Genomic DNA, 27,423 nt, shown 5'->3' on the forward strand with positions numbered 1-27,423 from the left:
AAGCATGCACAGCTTAGTTAGCTTTACCACAAGTAACTCCATATATAGGTACTTTGACAATACATATCTTGAAGCTATCTAGCTGTAGGGAATATCTATACTTACCTATATATACGTACTGTAAGAAAGTGGGTTATTGGTTGAGAGGGGGGTGAAAGCCCCACTTGGGCAACAACCACAACCCTTGTCAGGGGGAACCATTACAAGTCACAAAACTAATCTGAGCTAAACCCTCTGGTAGCTTGGTACAAAGCAGTCAGGCCTGACTTGAGGCAAAGTGTAAGTTATTTATGCACTGTAAAAAGAGTAAGAAAGTGAAAAGACAACACAATAAAAATCCCACACCAATTTAGAAAAATAGGTAAATTTTAATAAATAAAATAAGAAGAAATTGACAAAAGATGTAATTCAGTAAAACCAGCTATATGCAATTTCAAAGATTTAGGTTAAAATGTCATCTAAAGGCCAAAAGAACCACTCTTGGTCACCTAGTCGTGCGGGACAGGGGAAGTCACAATCTCGCACTGCCGGTCATTGCTGGCAGTTGGTTTAGCAGTTCACCTGAGCTTTGCAATGGCGGCCTGCAAGGGCAGCAGAGTCTCAGTGCAAACAGGCCCATTCACCATCCCGAAGAGCCCAAAACTTCAGGATTTCAACCTTTCTTTACAAGAGGAGCTCAATAAATGCCAGCCAACGGTCCAGGACCTGGGGAGTCACCTCTTGGGGAGCAGGAACCTACTCCAGCCCAGGCCAGCAAAGTTCAGGCAGGCCCACTTGCAGGTTCAGGCAGGTCTTTTTTCAGGTCCAGGCAGGGCCAATTTCAGTAAGCCAGCTGCAGGAAAGCCTATGGAGCTTTTTGTGTCCCTGTAGCTCAAAAAAAGGGTGTCAGCCAACTGGCCCTTGGAGCTACTCAAGTAACCTGAGATGAAGGGAACAGGTCCAGTCTTGTCAGACAGCAAGGCAGTCCTCAGGCTGCGGCGCAGTCCTCTGGCAACATGGCAGTCCTTCTGTAGTGTCCACAGGTCCAGAAAAGTTCTGATGAGTGGCTCTGAGGGTCTAATATGTATAGCTGGTGCCAGTCTTTGAAGTGGGAGAAACATCACGGGCTACTCCCACATTTAGTTCTGGGAACTTCTTCCCTTCCCTTGCCAGGTTCAAAGGAGTCTGGAGTGACAAAAGACTAGTGTTAGATTGCTTTGTTTGTATGGAGCTAAGCCCCTTTGAAGAGGAAGTGGGACAGAGAGCAGCACCAAATGGTTAGGGAAAGAAACTGCTAACTTTCTTAAAGTGCCATTTCACAATTGTGACTGAAATCCAAATTTACCATTAAAGAGGATTTTAAATTAACATTCATTAGCTGTAAACATCACATTCCTACCAGCTCCCAATAAACCTTTTTCACTTATCATTTGCAGTAAAGTAACCCAATATTGTGAAATGGGAGAGGTTGGCTTTACAGTAGTGAAAAACGAATTTAGGAGTTCTATACTGCCAAGACATGCAAAAACACGTTCTACTTTTAAAATACAATGCCCTCTGCCCATGGTCTATTTAAGGCATGCCCTAGGGGAGACTTATATGTTTTAAAAAGGAAGTTTTCAACCTTGCTTAAAGTTTATTTTGCCGGGTCAAAATGGCAGTTTAAAACTGCACGCACAGGCTACAATGGCAAGCCTGAGACATGTTTTAAAAGGATACTTCAGTGGGTGACACAATACGTGCAGCAGGTCCACTAGTAGAATTTAATTTACTGGCCCTGTGTACCCATAACACCATATAGTAGAAGGTTATGAGTAAATTAAATGTGCCAATTGGGTGTAAGCCAATTTTACAATCTATAAATGGGAGTTCACAAGCACTTTAGCACTGGTTAGCAGTGTCCTAAGTCTAACAAAACTAATTTAATAAAACAGAAGGGGTGAAGGCAAAAGGTTTGGGGGAAAACCACACAAAGGATGCCAGTTCTAAATCAATGATATTTTTGCATGTGGATATTTGACAGTCTCAATATGAAGACATACAAACATCAGATACATATAATTTCACTTACAAATAAATGTGTTACAAATGTAGTAGACAGTTATTTGTAATAAATAACACCCTTAAGTGTAGCTGTACCTTTGCCTTCCCCATGCATCACTTAGTTAGAGGGGAGGCCACTGGGTATGACCTACAGCCATGATGTACATAACCAGTGCTAGAGTCACACTGACTAATATTGGTAAGACTAATTCTATTTTAACTGAACTCCTTGCCTCAAGTTTCAAAAGGACTCAGTCAGTTTAACCTCAAGTGTCAGGGGCGAGTGACGCTTCTCGCCGGTGTACCACTGCACGGTACCACTGTACAGTGCAGTGTGTTATGGTCAAAGCCTTTGGCCTTGCACTGTTGAGGTATAGTGCCTTTGATAGTGCCGCTGTGCAGCACATGATGGAATGGAAGATTAATAAGGGAATGACCGGCTGCAGAACGGTCTCAAAGTGCTCTCCTGCTGAGGTACCGTAGAAGGTGGCTGGCTAAACAACCTCCCTCAACACTGGTCCCTCTGTCCAACTGACGGTCCATAGAACCTGGCTGGGTAAACATCCTCCTTCAACACTGTTCCTTCTGTCCCTCTGAGGTACCAAAGACATGGCTGGCTCAAAATTCTCCTTCAACACTGGTCCCTCTGTCCTGCTGAGGTACTGTAGAACCTGGCTGAGTAAGCATCCTCCCTCAACACTGGTCCCTCTGTCCAGCTGACGGTCCATAGAACCTGGCTGGGTAAACATCCTCCTTCAACACTGTTCCTTCTGTCCCTCTGAGGTACCAAAGACATGGCTGGCTCAAAATTCTCCTTCAACACTGGTCCCTCTGTCCTGCTGCGGTACTGTAGAACCTGGCTGGGTAAGCATCCTCCCTCAACACTGGTCCCTCTGTCATGCCAGGTAAAGCCCTCCCGGCCCTCTGTTGCTCCCCTGAGCTAAAGCTGCACCTTGGGAGTTCCACAGACTGAGCCCTATAGGTCCTTCCTGTAAAGAGATCTCCAGCATCACTGGCTCCTTACATATCTCAGTAGGAGTCTGCCTTATGACATCATTATGACATCATACCTGCATACGTCTTTGCCAAAGGCTGCCACGTCACATATTCAAAACCGGAGGTAAAGTATCAGGCAAAGTAGGATCCCCAAAAAGTGCTTCTTCTAGAGAGAGGTTTCAGTGAAACATAGAAAGGGGCAGACAGTGGTGGCAGAGAGTGGCCCCATCCATCTTTCTCATAAGTCAGTGGGTTAAAGAGCAGACTACTGGTTATTCAGCTAAATCACTAGTTTCTCTTCCTTCTGCTCACTGAAAGGCAATTTCACCTTCAAATTTCACTGTTTACTACCTTCTAAAAAAGGTTGTTTGGTGTTGATTTACAAAGCCCTTTATAGTTATATAAGTCTGCCTAACAACCTGGCGGGTAATTTCTACTTGACCACGCATTGGCAATGACAATAGCCTAGCTTATGAAGGAAAGTGCCTTTTATGTAATTGATGGGTTTACGCACTTAATAGTTCATCATACATGCACTGTCACTCATCTTAACACTCGTGCATCTATTTTTGCAACCACTGACTCGTTCTTGCATTCACCCTCTTACACAATCACAATAACATACATACAAACCCAACATTTGCAATATAAAATAAAAGAATACAATTAGAAAAAAGAAAACATGCTGCCGTATAAACATTGAGGTAAGTGTGGTTTTGCAAAGGTATTGTAAATAGTCTAACACTATTTTAAAGTTCGAGCATGGTTGCCACATTTAGAAACATCATGTTGGCCATCTTGGCATTGTAAAACAATGATGCACTATGCAAAGGATGGTTACTGGAAACGGCTTGAGGCGATGCAAAGTCCCTGCGTGGAGGTGCTTCACAGAGAGGCGGTTCCAGGGCTGCGAGCCGCGATGCAAGGTCCTTGCGGTAAAGAAGCACCATGCAGCAGAAGCGATGCGTCGGTTATGCTGATCCATAGATGGGTTGGTAGAAGCACCTTCAAGCCCGCTTCCCAGGGTCCAGGACTGGGTGGCACCACTTGGCAGGTTAGGACTCACACATGGCAGAGGCCAAGTGCTGGGTTCAAGGTCATACGAAGTGTGTTCTGTCCCTGAGGCTTCTAATCAGGAGGCCAGACAACTAGCCCTCGTAGTCACTCTGGGGTCCTGGGTCCATTCATTCTCACCCAGGCAGGAGGGCAGCAGTTCGGCAATACAGCAGTCCAGCAGGGCAGCAGTTCAGCAGAGTAGCAGTCCTTTCAGCAGCCCAGCTGCAGAAGTGTACTGAAGAGTTGGTGTCTGAAGACCAATATTGATACCTGGTGCCCTTCTTTGAAGTGGGAGAAGTTTCTGGAAAATTCCCTCTGAAGTGCTCAGGTTTCTTGACTCCCCTGTCCTGGCTCCAAACTAATTACATGGTGTATGCCAGCCTTTGTATGAAGACAGGATACAGCCTATTCAACTGCAAGTGGGGCTGTGCTCAGCTCCGACCTCCCATGCTGCCAGTGATGACTCATCCAGGCACACCTAAGCTCTCTATTGTGAGTGACTGTCTGGGAGGAATACACAAAGACCAACTGCCAACTACACTTAGTCATGTGACCCATGCCAGGCTGCAGGCACTAAATGGCTAAGGCCGGAAAATGCCAACTTGCTAAATGTAGCAACAGAAACAATGGTTCCTGTGGAGTAATACAGCAATCTATACTAGTGTGAACATGCACATTTGCAATAAAAAGGGTTTAGAATGATGTGGCATTATCAAAATTGTAATTAATTAATTAATTCCAACGTTACAACTAAAGATGATTTTTCATTACAATTTCAAAAACACTAAACATGAAGCAGCTACCTGCACCCAATGTAAGTTACTGCTTAATAAATGTAATAAGTGAACTCCAATATTACCTGGTGGGAGGCCCTGCAAGAGTGAAAACACAAATTTAACGACATTCCCTACTTTTTAGATACATTGCACCCTGCCCTGAGGTGCTGTCTAGGGCCTACTGTACGGGTGGTTTAAAACTGCACCCATAGGCTGCAATGGCAGTCCTTAGACAGGTTTGAAAGGCTACTTCAGTGGGTGACATAATAGGTGCTGGAGGCCCAATAATAGCATTTGATTTATAAGGACTTATAAGTAAATTAAATATACCAATTGGGTGTAAGCCAATGTTACCATGTTTTAGGGAGTGAGCACAAGTAAAGTGCACAGAGTCCTAAGGCCAAAAAAAACACAAAGTCCAACAAAAAATGGAGGGAGAGAGACAAGTAACGATAACAAAGGGACCCACATATTAAAATGACTTTGGGTATCCCTTTGTTATTTTTAATTCCACATTACACCAGTCTACTCACATTATTACACCGAAGCTGCACCTCACTCTTCACATTGGCAAAATACAAAAGAATTCTGGCATAGAGCACCCCCACGGGCGTGTTGGGCATTTGAGCGCCGGCCTCACGAGGGACTACCCGATGATGAAACATGACACACATTTGGGTGAGTGAGGGCTCTTGCTCCTGAGGAATCAGATCCCCTATCTGATGCATCAGGCCTCTCCTGACCTATTCTGCTCCTGTTAGGAACTGCCCACCCTTTTGATTTACAAACACAAGCTATACCTAATCTGCTAGGTCCAAATATTTTTTGCTAACGTCTGAATTGCACCCTATATCACACCCAGGGGCAATGCGTACCATCTGTATCACATCCAGCGATCCAAGCAAATAACACCTCCCATGTCTTTCAGATACTAACAGTATTAAGAAACCTGTAGCACTGAGAAAGCCCTTTTAGACTAAAAATATAAGATTGAGGTGCAGACCTTATATCACACCCAGGGTCCAATGCGTACCATCTGTATCACACCAAGAGGTCCAAGCGGTAAGGTCTCAACCTTGTATCACACCCAGGACCTAAGTGTATCATCTGTATCAAACCAATGGTCCAAGCGACAAATAATATTCACCTTTCCTAGCTTGCTGATTATCGAAAAAAGGTGACCTCTGCGGGAACCCTGCCGAGGCTGCCTTGCTACTACTCTGATTGGACACATCAAATAGGTGACATGCCAGATTTCTGTCAATGGCAGGGCATTCAGGTTGAATTTCTGAACTTCTTTGTAGTTTGACATATGCCAAATGCTGGGACTGAAGATCAGATGTAGTCTCTTACCCTCTGTGATGACTGCTACAGGACAAACCTTTGCCCCGTGGATTCAGCAGCACTTCCAATCAATTGCAGTGTCTGATCACCTTCCTTGCAGCACAAATGTGAGTCCGTCCAGGCGAGATCCCCTTCCTTTGGCTGCAGTCGGGTCCAATCCAGGTACCAATCTCTCCTGGCTGGCTCACCAAAATGTTGATCGAATATGAATTTGTATTGAAAAAAGAAAAGACAAGAAGTGTTTGGCAAAACAGGAACAGCTCGTTTGATTAAACACTTCAGCCGGAAGCACAGTTACAGAAGCGGGTCTGAGGACCGTCTCAAAGTACAATTGATCTGGACAACTAATACATTTCTTTGGGTATCATAAATTGTTTCGGTCGATCGTATTTATGGTAAATGCGTGCCTTGTCTTTAGAGTCATAAATAGTGCCTCTGATAACAAATGCAAGTGGACCTTGACCTTGCATGGACACGATGTGGGCCAGTGGGTAACGTGTTCAGATGTCCGTCATGAGGGGCACATGATCGCTGCGTGTGTGCTGTGTTCTGATAGGCTGAGTGTTCCTAACTTTGTGTGGCATCTGACTTTATGATATTTTTGGAAATGCGTGCAACCCTCTGGCCATGTGTGCTTTATTGGGGCCAATCACCCTGAATGACTGTGGTGTTGCTGCGCCTGTCTGTGGGATTGAACGAAATTTCCTGTTCTCACGTTTGTCTACCAGCTACGTGTCCCTCACCTGTGACCTGTCAATCAGTGACCTCAGGCCAAGGGCTCAGAGCCTGCCTGACCCTGTATTTAATAGTCGGGTTGATGAAGAGTTCATGACGGGCAAATTCAATAATAATGATGTAATCTCGTACTTATATATAAATGTATCATTGTGCACATCGACATTGACTTTTCCAATATTAACATCTTCCTAGACAGCTGCCTGTCACAGCAGGGGATGTACAAAGACTCCTTTAGCAGACTGCCCAGTCCATGGTGCTGATGTAATCGGTAAAGTGCAATGAAGGCAGACTCAGCACCGGACATCGGCATGTTTCTCCATGGTGGTCTACCATTCAGGCAGTCTTTAATTTGCAGTTTGCACCGGCAAGTTGGACGCGGCCTCTCCTCAGTCGGACTTGATTGGGAAGGCAGACAGGGAGTGAGGCTCGTGGACCCTGGGAAATTCATGGATCTTCTCAGTACTCTTCCACATGTACTCTTCTTCCTCTGGGCTGCTCCTCGCTCCAGGCTCAGCAGTTGGAATATCCTCCGTGGGCAAGAAGAGTCCTGCATGAGAAGCTTCCCACATCTCAGCAAGCAGGAAGCCCCCAGGGTCACTAGCCGGACAACACCGTTAACTAGCAAAGCTTCCAGAAACCAGGCAATGTCCCCTCAGCTTCAGCAGACTAGTTATTGAAAATAGCACTCCTGGGGCACAGCGACTCTTCTCCACGGACAGTGAAGCATCTTCATTGTGAATAAAGAAGGTATGTTAGGGACCCACATTTTTAGAGTATTTTCAGATAGCATATGTGGGTCCACTGTCAGAGTTTAGATTTAGAAACCTATTTGTCTTGGCTTCTTCTCATAGTTCATTTGTCCTCTGTAGCTCAGACAGGTTCTTTGTACAAAGGGAGGCTCTTCACAGCAGGTAGTAACAATGCGGGCTCTAAGCAGACTCACCGGCAACGTGAGCGCAACAAGTGTGAAGCTCTGCACCCGACTCTCGTCAGCCTTCTACCACAGGCCACTCAAAAGAAAAACAAACGAGTCAAACTCTCCACAGAAACTAGCAAATGTCTCTGCTAGCTCACAGCAACCCCCACCATTTACCAAATGGCAGTGTTCAGGAAGAACTAATCGCTTGCAAAAATGTCACATAGAATTTGTAATGGCAGCTCCACCTCCTTCCCCTCACGGTCTGTGTCTAGAGTCACACTCTCCTCCTCAGGAATGCAGACAAAACACTTCTGCTGCCTGGGAACGGTTTCACAACCTCATTCTCATGCCATGTCAGACCAGGGGAATCCAAAAGGCATCCTAATGGTATCATGCATGCACGCTCACAAACAATACTGATTTCTGCTACATACCCCGTGCATGCACATGCACTCAATGTTCACATGAGCATGTCAGCTCAAGATCTGATCATGAATAGAACTTTACTCGAGCAAGCCTGTAGGTGTTACATTCATATCCTTGTCATACCTTCTCTAGAGCTTTCTCTATTCTGGTTTCCTAGACCCCGTGGATGCAATGACTCAGTCAACATGCCAACCCGAAACAGGAAACGTACTGGACCAATGCACAGCTCACTGGGCAATATATGCTTAGGATCTGTTACTGGTAATGATCAGTCCCATGATACAAGACAGGGACAATAACAGGAATCTCAAGTCCTCCTTTAAAAATGAATTACACACTCAAGGAGCACCAGAAAACTGACAATGCATTTTCAAATGTTTATTTTAAATCCTAATCTAGTCCTCAAGAAATGAATTGTAACCACACAGAAGATAAACAACAAGGCAGTGAATAAATTTGTGAATAGGGTGAACAACAGAAAATGTTATACCATAGTTGTTATATTTTATCCCGCTAACACCCTTGTTTGCTATTTGTAGAGTCTTTGCTAGTTCTGGCAGACTATGAAGAAAAAGCCTATTCTGAGTTGGAATGGTGGTACATACTCTATTCTGAGTTTGAATGGCGGTACATACTCTATTCTGAGTTGGAATGGCGGTACATACTCTATTCTGAGTTGGAATGGCGGTACATACTCTATTCTGAGTTTGAATGGCGGTACATACTCTATTCTGAGTTGGAATGGCGGTACATACTCTAGTCTGAGTTGGAATGGCGGTACATACTCTATTCTGAGTTGGAATGGCGGTACATACTCTATTCTGAGTTGGAATGGTGGTACATACTCTATTCTGAGTTGGAATGGTGGTACATACTCTATTCTGAGTTGGAAGGGTGGTATATACTCTATTCTAAGTTGGAATGGTGGTACATACTCTATTCTGAGTTGGAATGGTGGTACATACTCTATTCTGAGTTGGAATGGTGGTACATACTCTATTCTGAGTTCGAATGGTGGTACATCCTCTATTCTGAGTTGGAATGGTGGTACATACTCTATTCTGAGTTGGAATGGTGGTACATACTCTATTCTGAGTTGGAATGGTGATACATACTCTATTCTGAGTTCGAATGGTGGTACATACTCTATTCTGAGTTCGAATGTGGGTACATACTCTATTCTGTGTTGGAATGGTGGTACATACTCTATTCTGAGTTGGAATGGTGGTACATACTCTATTCTGAGTTGGAATGGTGGTACATACTCTATTCTGAGTTCAAATGGTGGTACATACTCTATTCTGAGTTCGAATGGTGGTAGATACTCTATTCTGAATTGGAATGGTGGTACATACTCTATTCTGAGTTGGAATGGTGGTACATACTCTATTCTGAGTTGGAATGGTGGTACATACTCTATTCTGAGTTTGAATGGCGGTACATACTCTATTCTGAGTTGGAATGGCGGTACATACTCTATTCTGAGTTGGAATGGCGGTACATACTCTATTCTGAGTTGGAATGGCGGTACATACTCTATTCTGAGTTGGAATGGTGGTACATACTCTATTCTGAGTTCGAATGGTGGTACATACTCTATTCTGAGTTCGAATGGTGGTACATACTCTATTCTGAGTTCGAATGTGGGTACATACTCTATTCTGTGTTGGAATGGTGGTACATACTCTATTCTGAGTTGGAATGGTGGTACATACTCTATTCTGAGTTGGAATGGTGGTACATACTCTATTCTGAGTTGGAATGGTGGTACATACTCTATTCTGAGTTCGAATGGTGGTAGATACTCTATTCTGAATTGGAATGGTGGTACATACTCTATTCTGAGTTGGAATGGTGGTACATACTCTATTCTGAGTTGGAATGGTGGTACATACTCTATTCTGAGTTGGAATGGCGGTACATACTCTATTCTGAGTTGGAATGGCGGTACATACTCTATTCTGAGTTGGAATGGCGGTACATACTCTATTCTGAGTTGGAATGGCGGTACATACTCTATTCTGAGTTGGAATGGTGGTACATACTCTATTCTGAGTTCGAATGGTGGTACATACTCTATTCTGAGTTGGAATGGCGGTACATACTCTATTCTGAGTTGGAATGGTGGTACATACTCTATTCTGAGTTCGAATGGTGGTACATACTCTATTCTGAGTTGGAATGGTGGTATATACTCTATTCTAAGTTGGAATGGTGGTACATACTCTATTCTGAGTTCGAATGGCGGTACATACTTGCATACCTGATTCAGAACAATAAAGCCTATTGATCCACCTGAAGAGCAAGAACCAGTGAATGTTGAAGAATAAACACAACCCACGAGGGAGACGGAGAAGGCCACTATCCTCACAACAACCTTTGCTTAAAGTTGGCACTGACGCAGTGCCCATCCTGTCTTGATAGCATTGGCATGAATGTCCTCACTCACCTCTGCATTCAGTTTCATAAGACTTAGTCAAAGGCCTGTTGAAAACTTTTAGAATAAAAAAACAACATGTATTATTTTATTGCCCCTTCAGCTATTTTTGAATTATTAGGCAGTGTTTTTTGATGGGCAACAAAAATGTAGCACTCAATCATTAACCTTCCAGAAACTCTACTTGTTAATAATGGATAACAATGATATTCTCAGCAGAAATTAATAAATTACATGAATGTATTCACATAAGCTTGATTATCATTTTTGCATGAAATATTTGCAGAATAAACAACACGCTAAGAATGTGCATTCAGTGAAATCATAGTTATTCACTTGATAATTATTTGACTAACACAAATTTCATATGAAAGTGAGCGGCCTCTGAAGGCAAACGAAGGGTGTTTAAACACTTGTCCAGTTTACTACAAACATGGTGGCTCCATCACTCACTGTACATGGTCAGGGTCACATGGTGGTCTTCTCTCCAGCCAAGGGTACGCTTTGGAACCCACTGTGACCTCCGAGCCAGACTCCGAACCTCATTGTCAATTTCAAGCCTAGAATATAGTGTGATCTTAACCCTTCATGGTGCTGAAGCCAGGATACAGTTAGGACACCAGATTCACCTGGAAGTGGATCATTTAGAGAAGAGGTACACACATGGACGTCATTTGGGGGTAGGCAGGGGTCGCAGCTGCGACCTCTAGCTTGCTTCCGGCTACTCCTGGCACTTCCTTTGCGATCCCATGGCCTCACAGGGGGCAAAACGTTTGCCTCCTCTGAGGTCACAAAGGAAGTGCTATGAGTAGCAGGGAGCAAGCTATAGGTCACAGCTGCGACCCCTGACCACCCCCAAATGACGTCCTTGGGTACACACACTTTACGTTGCAGAGGGACATTTCCTTCCCAATAGTCTGCTGTTCAGTACTGTGCTGGAAACCTGGGTTTTGTCACGCATCACGAGGGAGGACCGCATGCCTTCTATGGGTAGCGGCGTGAGAAGGGCTCTCTGAAGAGTCCGCTGCTACTGCTCTCTGAGGTGCACCTGCCTCCCCGTCTCTACCTAAGAGTTCTATTATGTGGTCAGTGCTTACCGGTGAAGAGATCCTGGTTTGCTGCAGCAAGAGTTTGATCGTTTTGACTGCCCCACACTGGTGTTTCACCTCAACTTGAGCAGCCACCTCAGACATGATCCGTCTGACGTCAAACGCCGACACGTCCCACTGGGCCAAGTTTGGGATGTAGATGGTAGCCAGCGTCTGTAAGGACTTTTCATACATCTCCAACGATCTCTCCAAAGCGTGTGCCAGTGCCTGGAGTTTAGAATGAACACAAGACATTGAAACAAACATGAAGGAACTTACTATGGAAAGCAAGGGAGTAATATTAGAAAGGGAACGATAGGAAGCCCACGGTTAGATACTACAGCTGGACTCTGAAGGATCAGGCCCAAGATTACAGCCAGTACCAGCCTTACCTGTTTGCTATTACATTGGATAGACAATAATGTGGTGTCTCCATGGCGCCTATCAGGTTTGCCATCTGTGCAGCCAACAGAGAGCAGAGCCACCAGAGATGAGTTAAGCCGAAGCGGGCACGGGCAGGCAGTGTAGACATGCATCGCATGTTTAGTGTAGTTCTGAACACTTCTACCATAAATGGGGCTCTGGCCTCTTGGCTGCCCACAACGGCATAGACTAGCTGCCTAATTTAATTCAGCAATTGAGGGGTCAGGAAGAGAATGGATAGCCTTTCAATGCGGAGTCTGGGCAGGCTTGTGCCTCAGCCTCCTACTTGCTGAATCCAGGTGGCACAAATGTGTCCAACTAAATCTGGTTAGGTGGTCAAACTGGAAAGCTCCTACAGGAGGACACCAGCACTAGGCACTGTCTACTGGATACCTCCAATCCTAGGTCCACATCAAACATCGACTTATCTCCGCCCCTCTACGTATCTTCAGAAGACCTTTGGTACCCCGGCACCAGGGGAGCCAGACAGCGCTGCTCCTCTGACGCAGCGTGTACTAGATGCGTGCTGGTGCTGCCCAGGGCTGGGTGACTCCTTTGTGTCATTTTCTTTAGGACGCCCTCTTTTCTTCTCCCTGGAACACTAGTGCACAAGAAGCCATTTCAAAACAGTTGGAGGAAGAGATTGAGGCCGCGGCCGATCATTGGGACATGCTTTCTTTCTTGATGCCTTTCTTAAGACTCCTTCCAGGCCGTGATATAGAAGCACAATAGAACGTTCTGGAGTAAAAAGAAGGATATCCGCAGAGAGGATAATGCAAAGTCTTGGATCTTTTCATTAGACACATTACACAAATGCGCCAGGAAGAGACGCCCAAAGACCTCTCCGAGTCCAAGAGAGTCCTTGTTAAAGGAACGCATTCACACTGCAAGATGTACAGCTCAGAGGCACCACACGTGTGCAGTGAACCAAGGGAGGTGCAAAAAACCAGGCAAATGCTCGTTGTTTGAAGATGCAGACTGGCATCTCTGGGAGCAGGTCATTGATTCCAACCAAAACCCACAGAGGTGCCCGCACATCTCATTTTGGGGCGGGGGAAGGTGGCTACGTTGAATGATGCTAGGACATCTTTGCCTGTGAGACCACGTTACTGAGATAAGGGAGCCAAACTAGTGACTCTCCTTTATATAAACATCATTATAATCACCAAATTATATCTCAAACATGTCGGTTGAGGCCCAACATTGACTCGCTTCCTACACTGGCTTTTTCCTGTTTTTTTCATTGTCTTTGGTAAGTTAATAAATCTTCCCACAGCCTGAACATATGTTGCCTAGTGATCCCTATTATCTCTTGCTTTGCGCCTTCTTGGAAATGTTCAACTGAAACACGTAACTCCTCAGAATGCGGCATCTCCGGCCACAGAGAATTTATCCTCCCCGGAGGTGCTCATTTCTGACCCCCACCTGCCTACAGATCCCTGCTCTCCCCTCTCAAATTCGTCAACCAGATGCACAGCAACCAGTGGTGCAGCTGGTGCAGTGCACCAGGGCCCAGAGGTGGGACAGGCCCTACTTCAAGAGCCCCTTGAACCCTGAGGGGACACCTAAACAACCATGCTGCAATTCTGAATGTGAATGAGCGCCAAAGCTTACTTCAAATGTAGTTTGTAGCCGGACACATTTTTTGTGCGTTCAAAAGAAAGAGGTGAAATGTCAGTCTAGCCTTCTGACAGCCTGCTGCTTATTCTTTTAACATTGAAACCGGTGTTCACTTACTGCAAAGTCTGAGGAGTTTGAAAAGTGAAAATCTTGCTGGTGTGAGAGGAAAGGCTGTAGGGTGTCGTTTTCTTCTAACACACAACAAAACTTAAATACATATATATATATAAAGTGTACAAATATTTCATAATAAACAGGAAAGCACAAATGAATCACTTTTTTCAAACTGTAAAGTTTGAATGAATCAAAGATTTTAAAAACAAATCAAGACACTTTAATTGGTGATGTACAAAATGACAAATATTCTTTGAAGTCTAAAGTCCACACATTACCCGTTCTGCGCTATATAGTTTTATCAGTAAAACAATATGTCTGTGGAAATGTAGTGCTCATTTTAATGGAACATGTGGGTCTATAAATGACAGTGATACCACATCATGCTTTAATAATATATTCATGACAGCATGTTCCAACATGCAACACCTACTACATACCATGGGCCTCATTTAAGGGGATTTGGTGTAGGGCAGTGAAGTACAGCAAGTCACCTTGCTGCGCTGCCCTACGTCAAGGTGAAAGGGCAGGAATGCACCATATTTATCTACTACAGTACATCCCGGTCCTTACCCCCAGTGCTGGTGCCGTTTCGGCAGCCTAACGCCGAAACAGGCACCCTTGCACCAGAATGCAAGGGTGCCTCTGTTGCATGCAGGATGGTTTTTGTGCAGGAAGGGCCACCTTCCTACACAAAAACAATCCCGGGAGGCTGTTTTCTCTTTCTATGTGTGCTGCATAGAACGAGGGAAAAACGAAGAGAGATAAAGATATTTCTCCTTGTTGTGCCTCCCTAGGAAAGGTGTAAGGTTTTACACGTTTTTATACATCTCATGAAGCATCAAAATGCATGAATGTTGGTGGCAACACCCACCGCAGCACTCATGGAACGCCTCACTAACGCAGAGGAAGGCAACACAGCGATTTGCGCTGCCTTTCTTCAATCCATATCTGTGAGGCCATTCAAAGCCACTCAAAGTGGCTTTGTGTGACCTCATAAATATGATTTTGTAATCTGCGCCGCCAGAGCTCACTAAACGTGACGCTAAGCAGCGCAAGGGGCTCTTAAATATGCCTCCACATTACTACCAATCTCCTGCTGAATTGGCCTAACTCATTTGCTACACTTGTTGTTTGTGTGAGTTTTGAATTTTTCAGAATTCCTAAGAGTTCACTGACATTGACAGCAGCACCCCCAGTCTGCAAACTGTTTTAGCACTACTGCCTATAGCACTGGGGGTTCCCTCAGGTGCAGGAGTCAAACTACAAGCAACAGAATCTACTGAAGCCCCTGCAAGGGCACTGCAAAGGCCTCATTGCGAAGTGCTGAATGGCTGAGCAGTGCGCATGCTCACCTTTGTAAATGCAGAGTGCGCCATTTGGAGCTGACTGTCTGACGCCAACAGAAGTCAACGAAGAAGTTATGCCCATGCTGCTGGGTGGCTTCTGAAGACAAGACAGTCACAGTAATCACTGCATTCAGCCGGAGTGGTGGTTGGCAAACTATCACGGTTAGTAAAAGAACATAGACTTACTTAGAACAGAGTGCTGGAACTCGAAAAAAGAATCATTTGAGTGTTATTTGTATCATTATATGCTAAAAACTGCAAAGGCAACTTTAAGCAACTTCTGGGGGTCACTAATGCCCAATTCATGCTTATTAAAATAAGAAGTAGGTATTGTTGTCCTTCTGAGACATGTGGCCACCGGCCAGAATCTCGGAAAATAAGAAGTTGGTCTCTAGGGCAAGATACACGGAGAAGGGGGTAACGAGTAACTGTTATACACAGTACTGTAGTAGAGAAGGGCGAGTCAACATATTAACCTCTTCAGTGCCCATGACGAGATAGTCTCGTCATGGAGCACGGTTGCGCTGTGCCCATGACGAGACTATCTCGTCATGAACCCCGCCCGCTAATGTAACGCCCGGCACAGGGCGGGGAAAGGGCGTGGCACTGAAGGGGTTAACAGCAAAAGCCAAGTTATGGGTCTGTCTTGGCTGTAGGAGCTCAGGCACCAGCTAGGCCATGGGAACATTTGGGAATGGAAATCAGGCATCAAATATTTGGCAAAATATCATAAAGTGTCTTCAAAATTTAAAAAAAGGTATATTTATCTGACAAGTTTTTCACTTTAGTATATCAGATAATTTGACTACATTAAGAGGCATTAATTAAAAGTGATCGTTTTTAAACAAGAACTTAGAAAACTTCATGCTCCCACCCTCCACTTTGACAATAATACAATTAGTGAACTAAGAGACAAGTCAGTCGTCATGTGCACGTTATATGTGGGCTACATTCTCATTTTACACGGAGCAACATTATGCAGTAGCGGCTCCTGCTGGGAGTGCTACCGGGCGGTGACGTGGGGCAGGGGCAGGGTGGGGGGTAGTAAACACCGGAATATGGATGAATGCAGGTTAGTTGACAATTAAATCAATAAAACAAATTATGTTGCGCGCCGAGCAACGAAAATCATTTTATTGATTTCATTGTCAACTTACCTGCATTCATCCATATTTCGGTGTTTACTACCCCCCCCCACAACTGCCCCTCCCCCGCCCCACGTCACCGCCCAGTAGCACTCCCACCAGGAGCCCTACTGCATTATAGTCCATTAAGTCAAACACACCAGTGATTTTGTAGAGCACATATCCTCACGTATTTCAAGGTCTTTGTAATATGCAATAATGAAAAACTAGGAAGCACAATAAAGTCAAATAGCTGCCTATGATCACAAAGTTGGGTCAAGTGGTAAAGTCGGGATTGAACTCAGGTTTCTGGCCTCACATTGTATAATTTAGTGCTAGAATGGGAATGAAGAGAATGTCTAAAGGTTTACCAAATTGTTTGATTTCATTTGATGGTAATATATGGACCTGAACGTTCTAGAACTAGAGGAAAAGTTTAAGTTGCTGATAAAGGTGACACCATTCTAGGTTGGCTACACCAAGAAGAAATGGTTATTAAACTAGACCCTGGAGCTAATCCTCTTGTCTATGTTATTGATACAGATCCTAAAGATCAGTCCATAAGTTCTGGTAATCCTCTGGGTATTGAGTTTTAAACTCTTAAAATTAATAGAGGTTTTGAAGGATTTTTTCTTTTAAAAAAAATGGGTGAAAGCATGTGAATGGTTGCTATTGGTATAATCTAGCGCACAAGCCTCCAGCCAGCTCCCCAAACCTCCAAAAGTCAGTACATTTTCAAACCACAACATTCCAAAGAACCACCATCACACAAACCTTCTAATCGGCAACTATGTCAACCAGAAGGCTCAAGTGAAATGAACTACTACACAACTCTTTTCCTTCAAAGCATTAAAACAATTAAATATTACAAGGCTTTTTATCACCAGACAAAAACAGAAAAAGACAACTAAAAAACATAATATTCATGAAACACTCTAGCTTAAAAACAAAAATAGAAACTTGGAAAATGTAATTTTTTATATCTGAAAGGTAACTCTTGCTTAATTCGTAAAAGAACAAAAATTACCTGAATCTAATAGGCAATTTGTGCTGTCTAGAACTCCCCTGTACCACCTGCAGAACAAAAACCTTATCATTGCACTTGATATTGACAGACTATTGACAAGATTAAATCACTGGTAGCCCATCATCATTGATCATTAGAGATTGAACAGGCTTAGAACCAACTTTATAATCTACCTTGATCACCATGGACACATTCTGTCAATATGTCGTACTTTAATCTTCGGAACCGCGTAGGGGACCAGGCCCTACCCCTGTCTATCTTGGTATTAGCGAACCGCAAATGGTAAATGCGGCATGTACGAGTGCTTTACTCGTCGTTCTAGCCCTGAATGCACTGCGTACACGTTCTTCTGCTGCACTACGCGGGTTCCATTTTGGAAGCAGTGGCCATCTTGTCATTGCCCTCACATAGGCTATAATGGAGCAAATACGGGCCTCTCAGTACATGTGCTTTCCCGTGACTTCTCTGTGACCTGGGCAGCTGGCTCCGCTGCCCCGGGTCAAACTGGTCTCACGAGCTCCCCTTCCTCCGTCCACCTGTGATTAGCATCAGGGCTCGACCCATCATAAAACCCTTCTCATCCTACACACACCCCCGGCTAATCTCTTCCACACCTGCTTGTTCCTGCTTTATGACTTGTTTCCCAAAACAGGAGATGCTCATGTTTATTGGGGGGTCTACTGACAACTAACGTGGGATCGCAACCTTATTGTGTAAATCATTGTGGGTTGGCCGAACTGGAATGTGGGATGGTCATCATGACTCTGCCTTTTCTTTGTAATGTACACTGTTATATTGCTGTTTCATAAAACTCAGGAATGTATGCTTGAGGCCGAAAAAGGCCTATTTAAGATGTAGTCCGTTCCTATGATTTTCAGCAGTCTCCTGAGAACATACACGCTGTTGTACTTCTAGGATACCTGTCATTGGTCTGCAGCCAATAAACGATTCTTTGACTTCACCCAGAAGACTCTGTGTTTCTGTAGGTCCGGAACAGGGTGAAACCCCGAAGTCATAGGGTGTGTGCCCCTGCACCGCTGGGTCTAAAATACCCAGTACTTCAGTTTGGCGCCCAACTCGGGCCGATTTCAGCGGTACCAGTCCAAGCCAGAGGTTCGTGAGGAGCTTCGTGTGGAAATTCCGGAGGAAGGCCGCCACTTCATCGACCCCTGCATGTCGACGTGGTCCGAAAGTCTTTTCTGCGAGGTTCTCCGCGTCCCGACGGCTACGAAGGACTGCTGCCCTGATTAATCGACCTGTTTTGGACCCTTGACGAGTTTGAGAGAGCGAAACAATCGAGAGAGTCTTCTGGTGACGTCATCGATCAGTAATATTCAGTTAAGTATAAGTGGAGCGTCTCCCATTTGTTTTGGTATCCCTCGGGATCGTTTGGTTTGATTTGGTAATTGGTGATTTGGTGTTTGCAAACCCCAAAGCCAGAGGACTCGTGTATTCACGAGACTATCGTAATCGATAATCCTTTGACGTTTGGATCTAGACTAGTGAGCGAAGATGCCTGGTTCTAGAATATTTGGTAGATTATTCTGTTTGGGTTGTGGAAAAGATTTCCAGCTAGAAGAATCATGTCCGGTTCCTCCGGTTGGAACTCCAACTTATGAGCTCTATGTAAAACATGGCGTAGGCCCTATTGCATATAACGAAGTGTGGATCCACTACACTAGGAAAGACGGTGTTTTAAAATGGCCCCAAAATGGTAGTTTCGATACCGATATTCTGGATAATTTGGAAATTAAATTGTTCAAGAAGAAAGCCCGGCCGGCGATGTTTGACTCTTTCCGCTTATGGCGAAAGGAAGCCAAACAGAAAGAAATTAAGCTAGCGAAAAAGAATAAAAGAGAAAGAGGTATGTCAGTAATGCAAGCAGCGGTACAATTTAGAGACAATGAGGAGGAGCAGATGAGCGAGCAGTTGCACAGGCAGCGTAAGTTAGGGATTGACAAATGTTACCCGGCTTTACCACACTCTAAGCAGAATGAGTCCGAAGACAAGGAGAAAGATCCCCTAATGTCACACTTGTTGAGTTCGCCTCCCCCATATGCGCAAAATGCTACGGCGCCTCCTCAGCTTGTGAATATGCCACCTCCAGTTAATGTATTGCAGGCTTTGCCGCAACCACCAGCTGCTGCACAACCGGTTTTTATTAATGTACCACAGCCCTCTCAAGGGCCGTCAATTGTGCTTCCAACTGCCCCCGCGCTTCCTGTAACCTTGCCTAACCCGGCAGCGGCCTCTCCCAATACTTTTCCTTGCACCACTTCGGTACCTGTTTCTACGTCCTCTTTTCTTCCCTCTGTTTTCCCCCCTGTTTCTGCCTCAGCTTCTCCTTCAGCGCGACAGCGTTTAGCTAATGTGGTTACTTCATTAATGTCGCCTCTCTTTGAGTTGTCTGGTGCGACTCCTGGTTTGCAGCGTAAGCAATTGCGTAGTCAGTTGCCTACCCCTGATGAGAAGAACGTAATAGATAGCATGGCGCGCAGATGGATTGTTTTCCCTTCATTGTATGATGTGGAATCAGTTGTTAATGTCTTCCATCAGTGGGATGCCCCGAAGCAGAGATATGTGTTTGAGAAGATGTGCGAAATTCTCTGTGAGGAATTGGAGGATAGTGGTAGAAATCCGAGGCCACGAGAATTGTGTAGAGTAAGGTCCGATTTTGGAGCTGGTATGATTGTAGACCGCGATATAGATAAAGCAGTTGCGGTTGTACTGTCCTTCAGGAATGATGAATGTCAACAGTCATTGTTCGAACAGGATGTCCCTGTGGGGAGAAAGGAAAAAGTGGGACAATACCCCATGAGAGAAGTGCCCCCGGTATGGAAGGAAGCGGTTGCAGCTGCCGGTGCTAACCCCGCTGTGCCAGCACATTTTCAGCGTGTTTGGGTGCATGTTCCATGGAAGCGTTCTGAGGTGTTAGCGCTTAAACAGTCCTTACCTGATCCCCGTAAAAATCCGGCGGGTTATTATAAAGAATTGTCACAAACGGCAGGATCATGTATTATGAATTTGGCTGACATAGACATGTTGTTTGGTAATGTTGTTCCACAGCCCCTATGGGGGTCGATCCGTAATGCGGATCATGACCAAGAGCTAGGGGCTACATGGGCTAACATTATTGCTGCTGATGCAAGACAAACTGGTGGCGCGAAACCTGAGCCTTTAGTAGCTGAACTCCCTGGTAGAATCATCACGTATATGAAGACATTAATGCCAGCAATGCGCGTAAATTGGGACAAGTTATCTGCATGTAAGCAGAAAAAGGATGAGACAGTGTCAGACTTCTTTACTAGGTTTGAGGAAACGTTCATTGATCACAGTGGGCAGGATATGAGTACTGAGGGTGGCCAACGGTTGTTTGTGGATAAGTTTGTGCAGAATTTACTCCCTGACCTGTGTAAAAAGTTGAAAGATTCAGAGAGTTCTTGGGCTGTTTCCTCTTCAGCGCAAATACTGGCTACCGCACAGTATTATGAAAACAGAGATAAAGACGAGAAAGATCGAACAGAGAAGAAAACGAAGGAATTAAAGACAAAGGTCCTTTTGCAGCAGGCCTATCCGCCACGTGGAGGTCAGAATAATTATAGGCAGCCCCCAGGTGTCTATCACCAACCCCAACAATTTCAGAACAATCAGCAAATGAACGGGTATTATCAGCCACGTGTCCCGGTAGGTCCCAACCAATGTTCATACTGCAAAGAGGAAGGTCATTTTAAATATAGTTGCCCTAAATTAATGCAGCGGAATGGTAATATGTATGGCGCAAGAGGTAGAGGTGGTCAGCAAGCTCCTAGAGGTAGAGGGCGTGGAAGTGTTTCCCAAAATGCGCGTCCTCTGCCGCCTCAGAATACCATTAATAGCTTTGATCAGCAGGCTAACGCGACTGGTAATACGGCCCAGTATTACACTAATGATTATTATGCAGAGGACGGTGATGCAGAACATGCTGATTACTAGGACAGCCATAGACAGAGAGAGGGAGTTGTTTCAGTGCCAGTGGATCAGAGTGGACCGTATGTTGAGGTGACTACAGCAAATGTAACGGAGCCTTTCCTGCTAGACACTGGTGCTGCAAAGAGTTCAATTATGCATTCCAAACTCCCTGGCGCACCTTTGTCTGGCGATATAAATGTTTCCGTAGGTTTTTCTGGCGCCCCGGTTAGGAATCCGATTTCTAGTCCCATGTCACTTTCTGTTGGACCTTGCGAGCTAAAAGCACCTCTGATTCTGACGACAGGTTGTGGTGAGAATTTGCTGGGACTGGACTTGTTGAAAAGATTGCATGCTACATTGTATTGTTCTCCCTCGGGAGTACAACTTACATTAGGCAAGAAAGTAATTTCCCCAATGTATTTGTCCAAAAATACGATGCCGCCTGAATTGTCATCCCTTCCGGATGCCCTTTGGGCTACTGGTCCCAATGATGTGGGTCTCTTGGAGATACCGCCATACGTGGTGACTTTAAAGGCTAATGTCAGACTGCCAAATATTCCCCAGTACAAGATCTCTAATGAAGGCCAGAAGGCATTGTTAGACATTGTCCACGACTTCATTGATAAAGGTGTGATTGAAGAAACAAGAGGCAACGTTTGCAATAGCCCGATTTTACCTGTCTTGAAACGAACGGACCCTTCACAACCTCCTGTTTACAGATTCGTGATTGATCTTAGAGAGGTTAATAAGATTGTTGTGCTGCAGTTTCCAGTTGTCCCTGATATAACTGCCTTGTTAACGATGATTCCAGCCTCTGCTGAATGGTTTTCAGTGATCGATTTAAAGAATGCTTTCTTTAGCATCCCAATTGCAGAGGAGAGCAGAGACATTTTCGGGTTTAGTCTGGGAGGCCGAAGCTTCCGCTTCAAACGCGCTCCCCAGGGCTACTGTGAGAGTCCATCTATATACAGTCAAGCTTTGAAAGCGCAGCTTGATGCACTTGTTTTGCCTAGTGGTGCTATTCTGATTCAGTATGTGGACGATTTACTCATCGCCGCGGATACTGAGGAGATCTGTAAAGAAGCCACATTATCATTGTTGCACCATTTATCTGCTTTTCATCATAAGGTGTCTCTCTCTAAGCTGCAATATTGTCGACAAGAAGTGACCTACTTAGGTCATCTCTTATCGAAGGAGGGAAGGAGACTGACCCCAGAGAGAATTCAAGCCATTGCACAGTTGAGTGTGCCAAAAACACAGAGAGAAGTGCGTGCTTTCTTGGGCATTACTTCATACTGTAGGCATTGGATCCCTAGTTTCTCCTTGCTGGCAAAACCTTTGTTAGCCTTAACATGCAAAGACACACCGAATCCTATCCCATGGTCTGAAGAGTGCCAGAAAAGTTTTGTGGAATTGCGTAATGCATTGTGTTCGGCCCCTGTGTTAGGTACTCCTGACTATAGTAAGCCTTTTACATTGTATGTTCACGAGAAAGATGGGTGTGCATTGTCAGTGTTAACCCAGCCTTTTGGCGACAGACCGCGCCCGTGCGCGTATTTTTCATCTACCTTGGACCCTGTAGCGAGGGCATTGCCAAGCTGTCTGAGAGCGACAGCTGCTGCAGCGATGTCTATCCGACAATCTGCTGGTCTGGTAATGGACAACACATTGATCGTTATGGTTCCACATGCTGTAGACACATTATTGAATAGAACCAAGACACAACACTTGACTAGTGCACGCCTATCGGGTTACGAACTTACACTGTTAGCGAATCACATTCACATAAAACGATGCAATACATTGAATCCAGCTACATTGTTGCCAATTCCGGCAGACTCAGATGAGATTGAGCAACATGACTGTCTGTTCAGAACGGAAGAAGAAACGAAGGGAAGAGTGGATCTGAAAGATACTCCCCTGACTGAGTGTGATGGTACTTTGTGGGTAGATGGTTCATGCTTTAAGCTCCCTAATGGTGACACGACTGCTGCATATGCTATCACGACTTTACATACGGTTGTGGAAACTGCACGAGTGCCACATAATTCAGCCCAAGCAGCAGAATTAATCGCCCTCACGAGAGCATGTGTGTTATCTGAAGGAATGAGAGTGAATATATATACAGATAGCCAGTACGCCTTTGGCGTGGCTCATAATTTTGGACGACTGTGGAAAGAGCGTGGGTTCCTGACGTCACATGGAGCTAAAATTCAGAATGGCAAGTTGGTGAATGATCTCCTTGAGTCACTGACCCTACCGTTGCAAGTTGCGATCATGAAATGCAGTGCGCACAGGAAAGTTACAGATGATGTTGGTCGTGGGAATGCGTTTGCTGATGAGACCGCGAGAGAAACGGCACAGAATGGAAAGACTAGAATGTATGTTGCAGGCCCCGCAAGATGGGTTAATGATGTAGGAATGTGCGAGAACACCATAGAGAGTGTGAAGTCGCTTCAGGCTGAAGCCACAGAGGAAGAGTTAAGCAAGTGGAGAGAGAGTATGGGTAAGTTGGATGAGAATGGTTGCTGGACTGATCTGACGGAACATAGGCGATGGTTGTTGCCTGACGCGTATGTGCTTCCAGTAGTTACTATGGCGCATGGAATGGCACACATCAGTACGAAAGGTATATGCAAGTTGTTGGCTCCAGTATGGCAGAATGCTGGGATTCCCAAGTGTGCAGAGAATGTGGTCAAGAATTGTATGGTATGTTTGAAGTACAACCCTGGTAGGGGAACCCCAACTCCAGCCGGTCACTTTGCGCCCCCATCATGTCCATTCGAAGTTTTGCAGCTGGACTTTATTCACATGGAAAGATGCAACAACCTGAAATATGTACTAGTGGTTGTTTGTGCTTTCTCAAAATGGTTAGAGGCTTATCCTCTAAAAGATAACACTGCCCTGTCCACAGCCAAAGTCCTTGTGAAAGAGTTCTTCCCCAGGTTTGGAATGCCGAGAGTGGTATGGTGTGATAATGGGAGTGAGTTCGTGGGTAAAGTGATGAAGAATGTGTGTGAAGGTTTAGGCATCCAGCAGAAGTTCCACGCTGCAAATCACCCCCAATCAGCTGGATTGGTAGAGCGCTACAATGGAGCCTTAAAGCTCAAGCTGGCTAAAATTCAGGCGAGCACTGGTCTTAAATGGCCTGATGCCCTGCCTCTAGCACTCCTGTCCACCAGAATGACAATACACTCACGAGTGGGACTTAGTCCCTACGAGGTGGTCTTTGGCCGCCCGGCTAATGTATGGGGTGTGCCAAGGCCCACGAAGTTTAGTGAATTAGAGCATCCAGTGCTGCTCGATTACCTGTATGATTTGACTGTTAAACTACGTGTTTTGCACCAACAGGTACATGATACTCTTCCTCAAGTCTCTGAAACTCCTGGACACCCCATCAACCCTGGTACGTGGGTGCTAGTCCGGAACTTCCAGCGCAAGAGCAACGACGAGCCCCGCTGGCTTGGCCCTCATCTTGTTCTACTATCGACAAGGTCAGCAGTGCGAGTGAAAGGGAAGAAGCACTGGGTCCATGGTACCCACTGCAAGGTAGTCCCCTTGCCTTTGCCATATGACCGGTGGGTCAAGGAGGGTATCACCGACTCTGAGACAGACACTGTACTCCGTTTCACACCATTCAGTGATGCACGCCTAAGAGACACAGTTTCAGAGCAAGAGAGTGACAGTATTCTACAGGAAGCTGTGCCACCGTCGAATCGACTGGACACCACTGAGCCTGAACTTTTGTTTCGAGACCAAACAGCACCTGGCCGTCTACGTTATGATTTGAGACCTAGGCCCATGGACAAATAAAGATTTCCTCACTATTTCCTTTTTGACATTTTTTACTCTCCCATCTGAAAGACTTTCTTGATTTTTTGTTTTTCGAACCACCATCCGGGTTCTGCCGCAGGGTCGCGGTGTCAAGACTTTGGGGTACAGGCCGAAGACGTTAGGTCGACGGTTCTGGTTGGTCTAGGGCGTTTCCCTGGACTGACAGGCGTACTCCTCAGCAGAAGAAACTCACCCGCCGCGAGCGGCCCGAGTAGAGGATGGAGTTTTTTAAGATGGAGAGACCCGTTGAGGAAATGAACTTTAAAGACAGGATGTGTAGAATTGTAAAAAGTAAATGTTTTGTCTTCTTGTGCCTTTTTATACTGTGTAGTATAATGATGTTTATTGTAGGATTTGTGTTCTTCTCCGCTCAAAAGCCTATTGCAGCCACTCAACAGCCTATATCTCTTTCTACTGCCTCCTCTCACTCTTTTCACCCCCTGCCTGAGCACGAACAGACCAGACGATCGGAGTTCGTAAATAACTCGTTTATCCAGCTCTTGCACCAGCACCAGCTAGTAGTGAATACGACCAATTGCTGGGTCTGTGGGTTAATGCCACATACCATTAACAAGGGTATTCCCTACCTGGTGCTGCCGTATAGTTCAAATGGATCGTCATGGGCATTCCAGACCATGTTTCTCTACGCTCTAGAGACGTACTCCCCTCGCCAACCGCGTTCCATCAGACCCATCACCAATAATAAGGCTTTGATGAAAGGAGTTGCCGATATGAGTAGAGATATTGACGCATACTCGTCCATTCCCAAAGAAGAGCTGAGACCTTATGTAGGATGGAACGCGACGGGGTATAGTATTAGTCTGGGTGAAAGACAGCGACAAATCTCATCTCCAATCTGGGTCGTACCCCACATGGGTCGGTTCTGCTTACAGGGTAATGGTCAGAACCCTAGGGCTCAACTGGGAAGAAGTGACTGTACCGAAACGTACACTTTCCCGTCACAGTTTTCCCCTGCCTTTCTAGCTGCCAAGGGTACCTATTTCATCTGTAATGACCGAGCATATACATGGTTGCCCCCTGATTTCTCGGGCACATGTTATATTGCGAATCTGCTACCGCCTACATTCACTGCTGCCTCTGATTATCACAAGACGAGAGTTGTGAGAGGTGTGATAAGTAAGGAGGACACTGCCGGTCAGGAAGCAGGAGACTTCTTCTTGGGTTTCCTGCCGTTTTGGGGACCTATGGTCAATAGTAGGAACCTGCGACAGCTGACGCGTGTGGTTGAATCCACTATCAATGTAACGGCTGGTGCCCTTAGTAATCTGACAGCTGAGCTCCAAGCGGACCGCCTTATGACTTTACAGAACCGCATGGTCCTAGACGTTATTCTTGCAGACCGTGGTGGGGTATGCAAGGTTATCCAATCCAGTTGCTGCATTTTCATACCAGACAATGCTCCAACGGTGTATCAAGCCATCTCCAAACTCCACAAAATATCTGAAGCCATACACGTGGATAAGGGAGATTGGTCACTGATGGGATGGTTCTGGGAACTGATATCTGCCTGGGGTTGGAAAGTCCTGATGGTCATTGGAATGATCTTAGCCATCCTTTTCCTGTTCTGTCTGTGCATACAGTGTGCTCCTGCGATGTGTGGCCTCTGTGCTACCTTATGTGTAAGGAAACCTGTATCGAGAGACGAGCTAAGTAATAGGATGATGCTACAGCAACATCTCCATGACTTTGCGGACATTGACCTAGACTCAGATTAAGGATTAAGATGAGTATAGTAATTGCCTATGTAAGGGCAAAAGGAGGGTCTGTCGTACTTTAATCTTCGGAACCGCGTAGGGGACCAGGCCCTACCCCTGTCTATCTTGGTATTAGCGAACCGCAAATGGTAAATGCGGCATGTACGAGTGCTTTACTCGTCGTTCTAGCCCTGAATGCACTGCGTACACGTTCTTCTGCTGCACTACGCGGGTTCCATTTTGGAAGCAGTGGCCATCTTGTCATTGCCCTCACATAGGCTATAATGGAGCAAATACGGGCCTCTCAGTACATGTGCTTTCCCGTGACTTCTCTGTGACCTGGGCAGCTGGCTCCGCTGCCCCGGGTCAAACTGGTCTCACGAGCTCCCCTTCCTCCGTCCACCTGTGATTAGCATCAGGGCTCGACCCATCATAAAACCCTTCTCATCCTACACACACCCCCGGCT

General features: G+C 45.4%; 1 protein-coding gene across 6 annotated transcripts in view; it reads right to left on the minus strand.

Moving 5' to 3' along the window:
- LOC146830241 (uncharacterized) overlaps positions 1-27,423 on the minus strand; it is a 649,260-nt gene that overhangs the window by 323,296 nt on the left and 298,541 nt on the right. For all 6 annotated transcript variants that reach the window (XM_085604449.1, XM_085604447.1, XM_085604446.1 and 3 more), the window contains exon 5: positions 11,812-12,030. In XM_085604449.1, coding sequence (XP_085460575.1) covers positions 11,812-12,030 — 219 coding nt within the window. The remainder of the gene's footprint in view (positions 1-11,811; positions 12,031-27,423) is intronic.

This window comes from Triturus cristatus, chromosome 5_1 (assembly GCF_964204655.1).
Source record: "Triturus cristatus chromosome 5_1, aTriCri1.1, whole genome shotgun sequence".
NCBI classification, from domain to species: domain Eukaryota; kingdom Metazoa; phylum Chordata; class Amphibia; order Caudata; family Salamandridae; genus Triturus; species Triturus cristatus.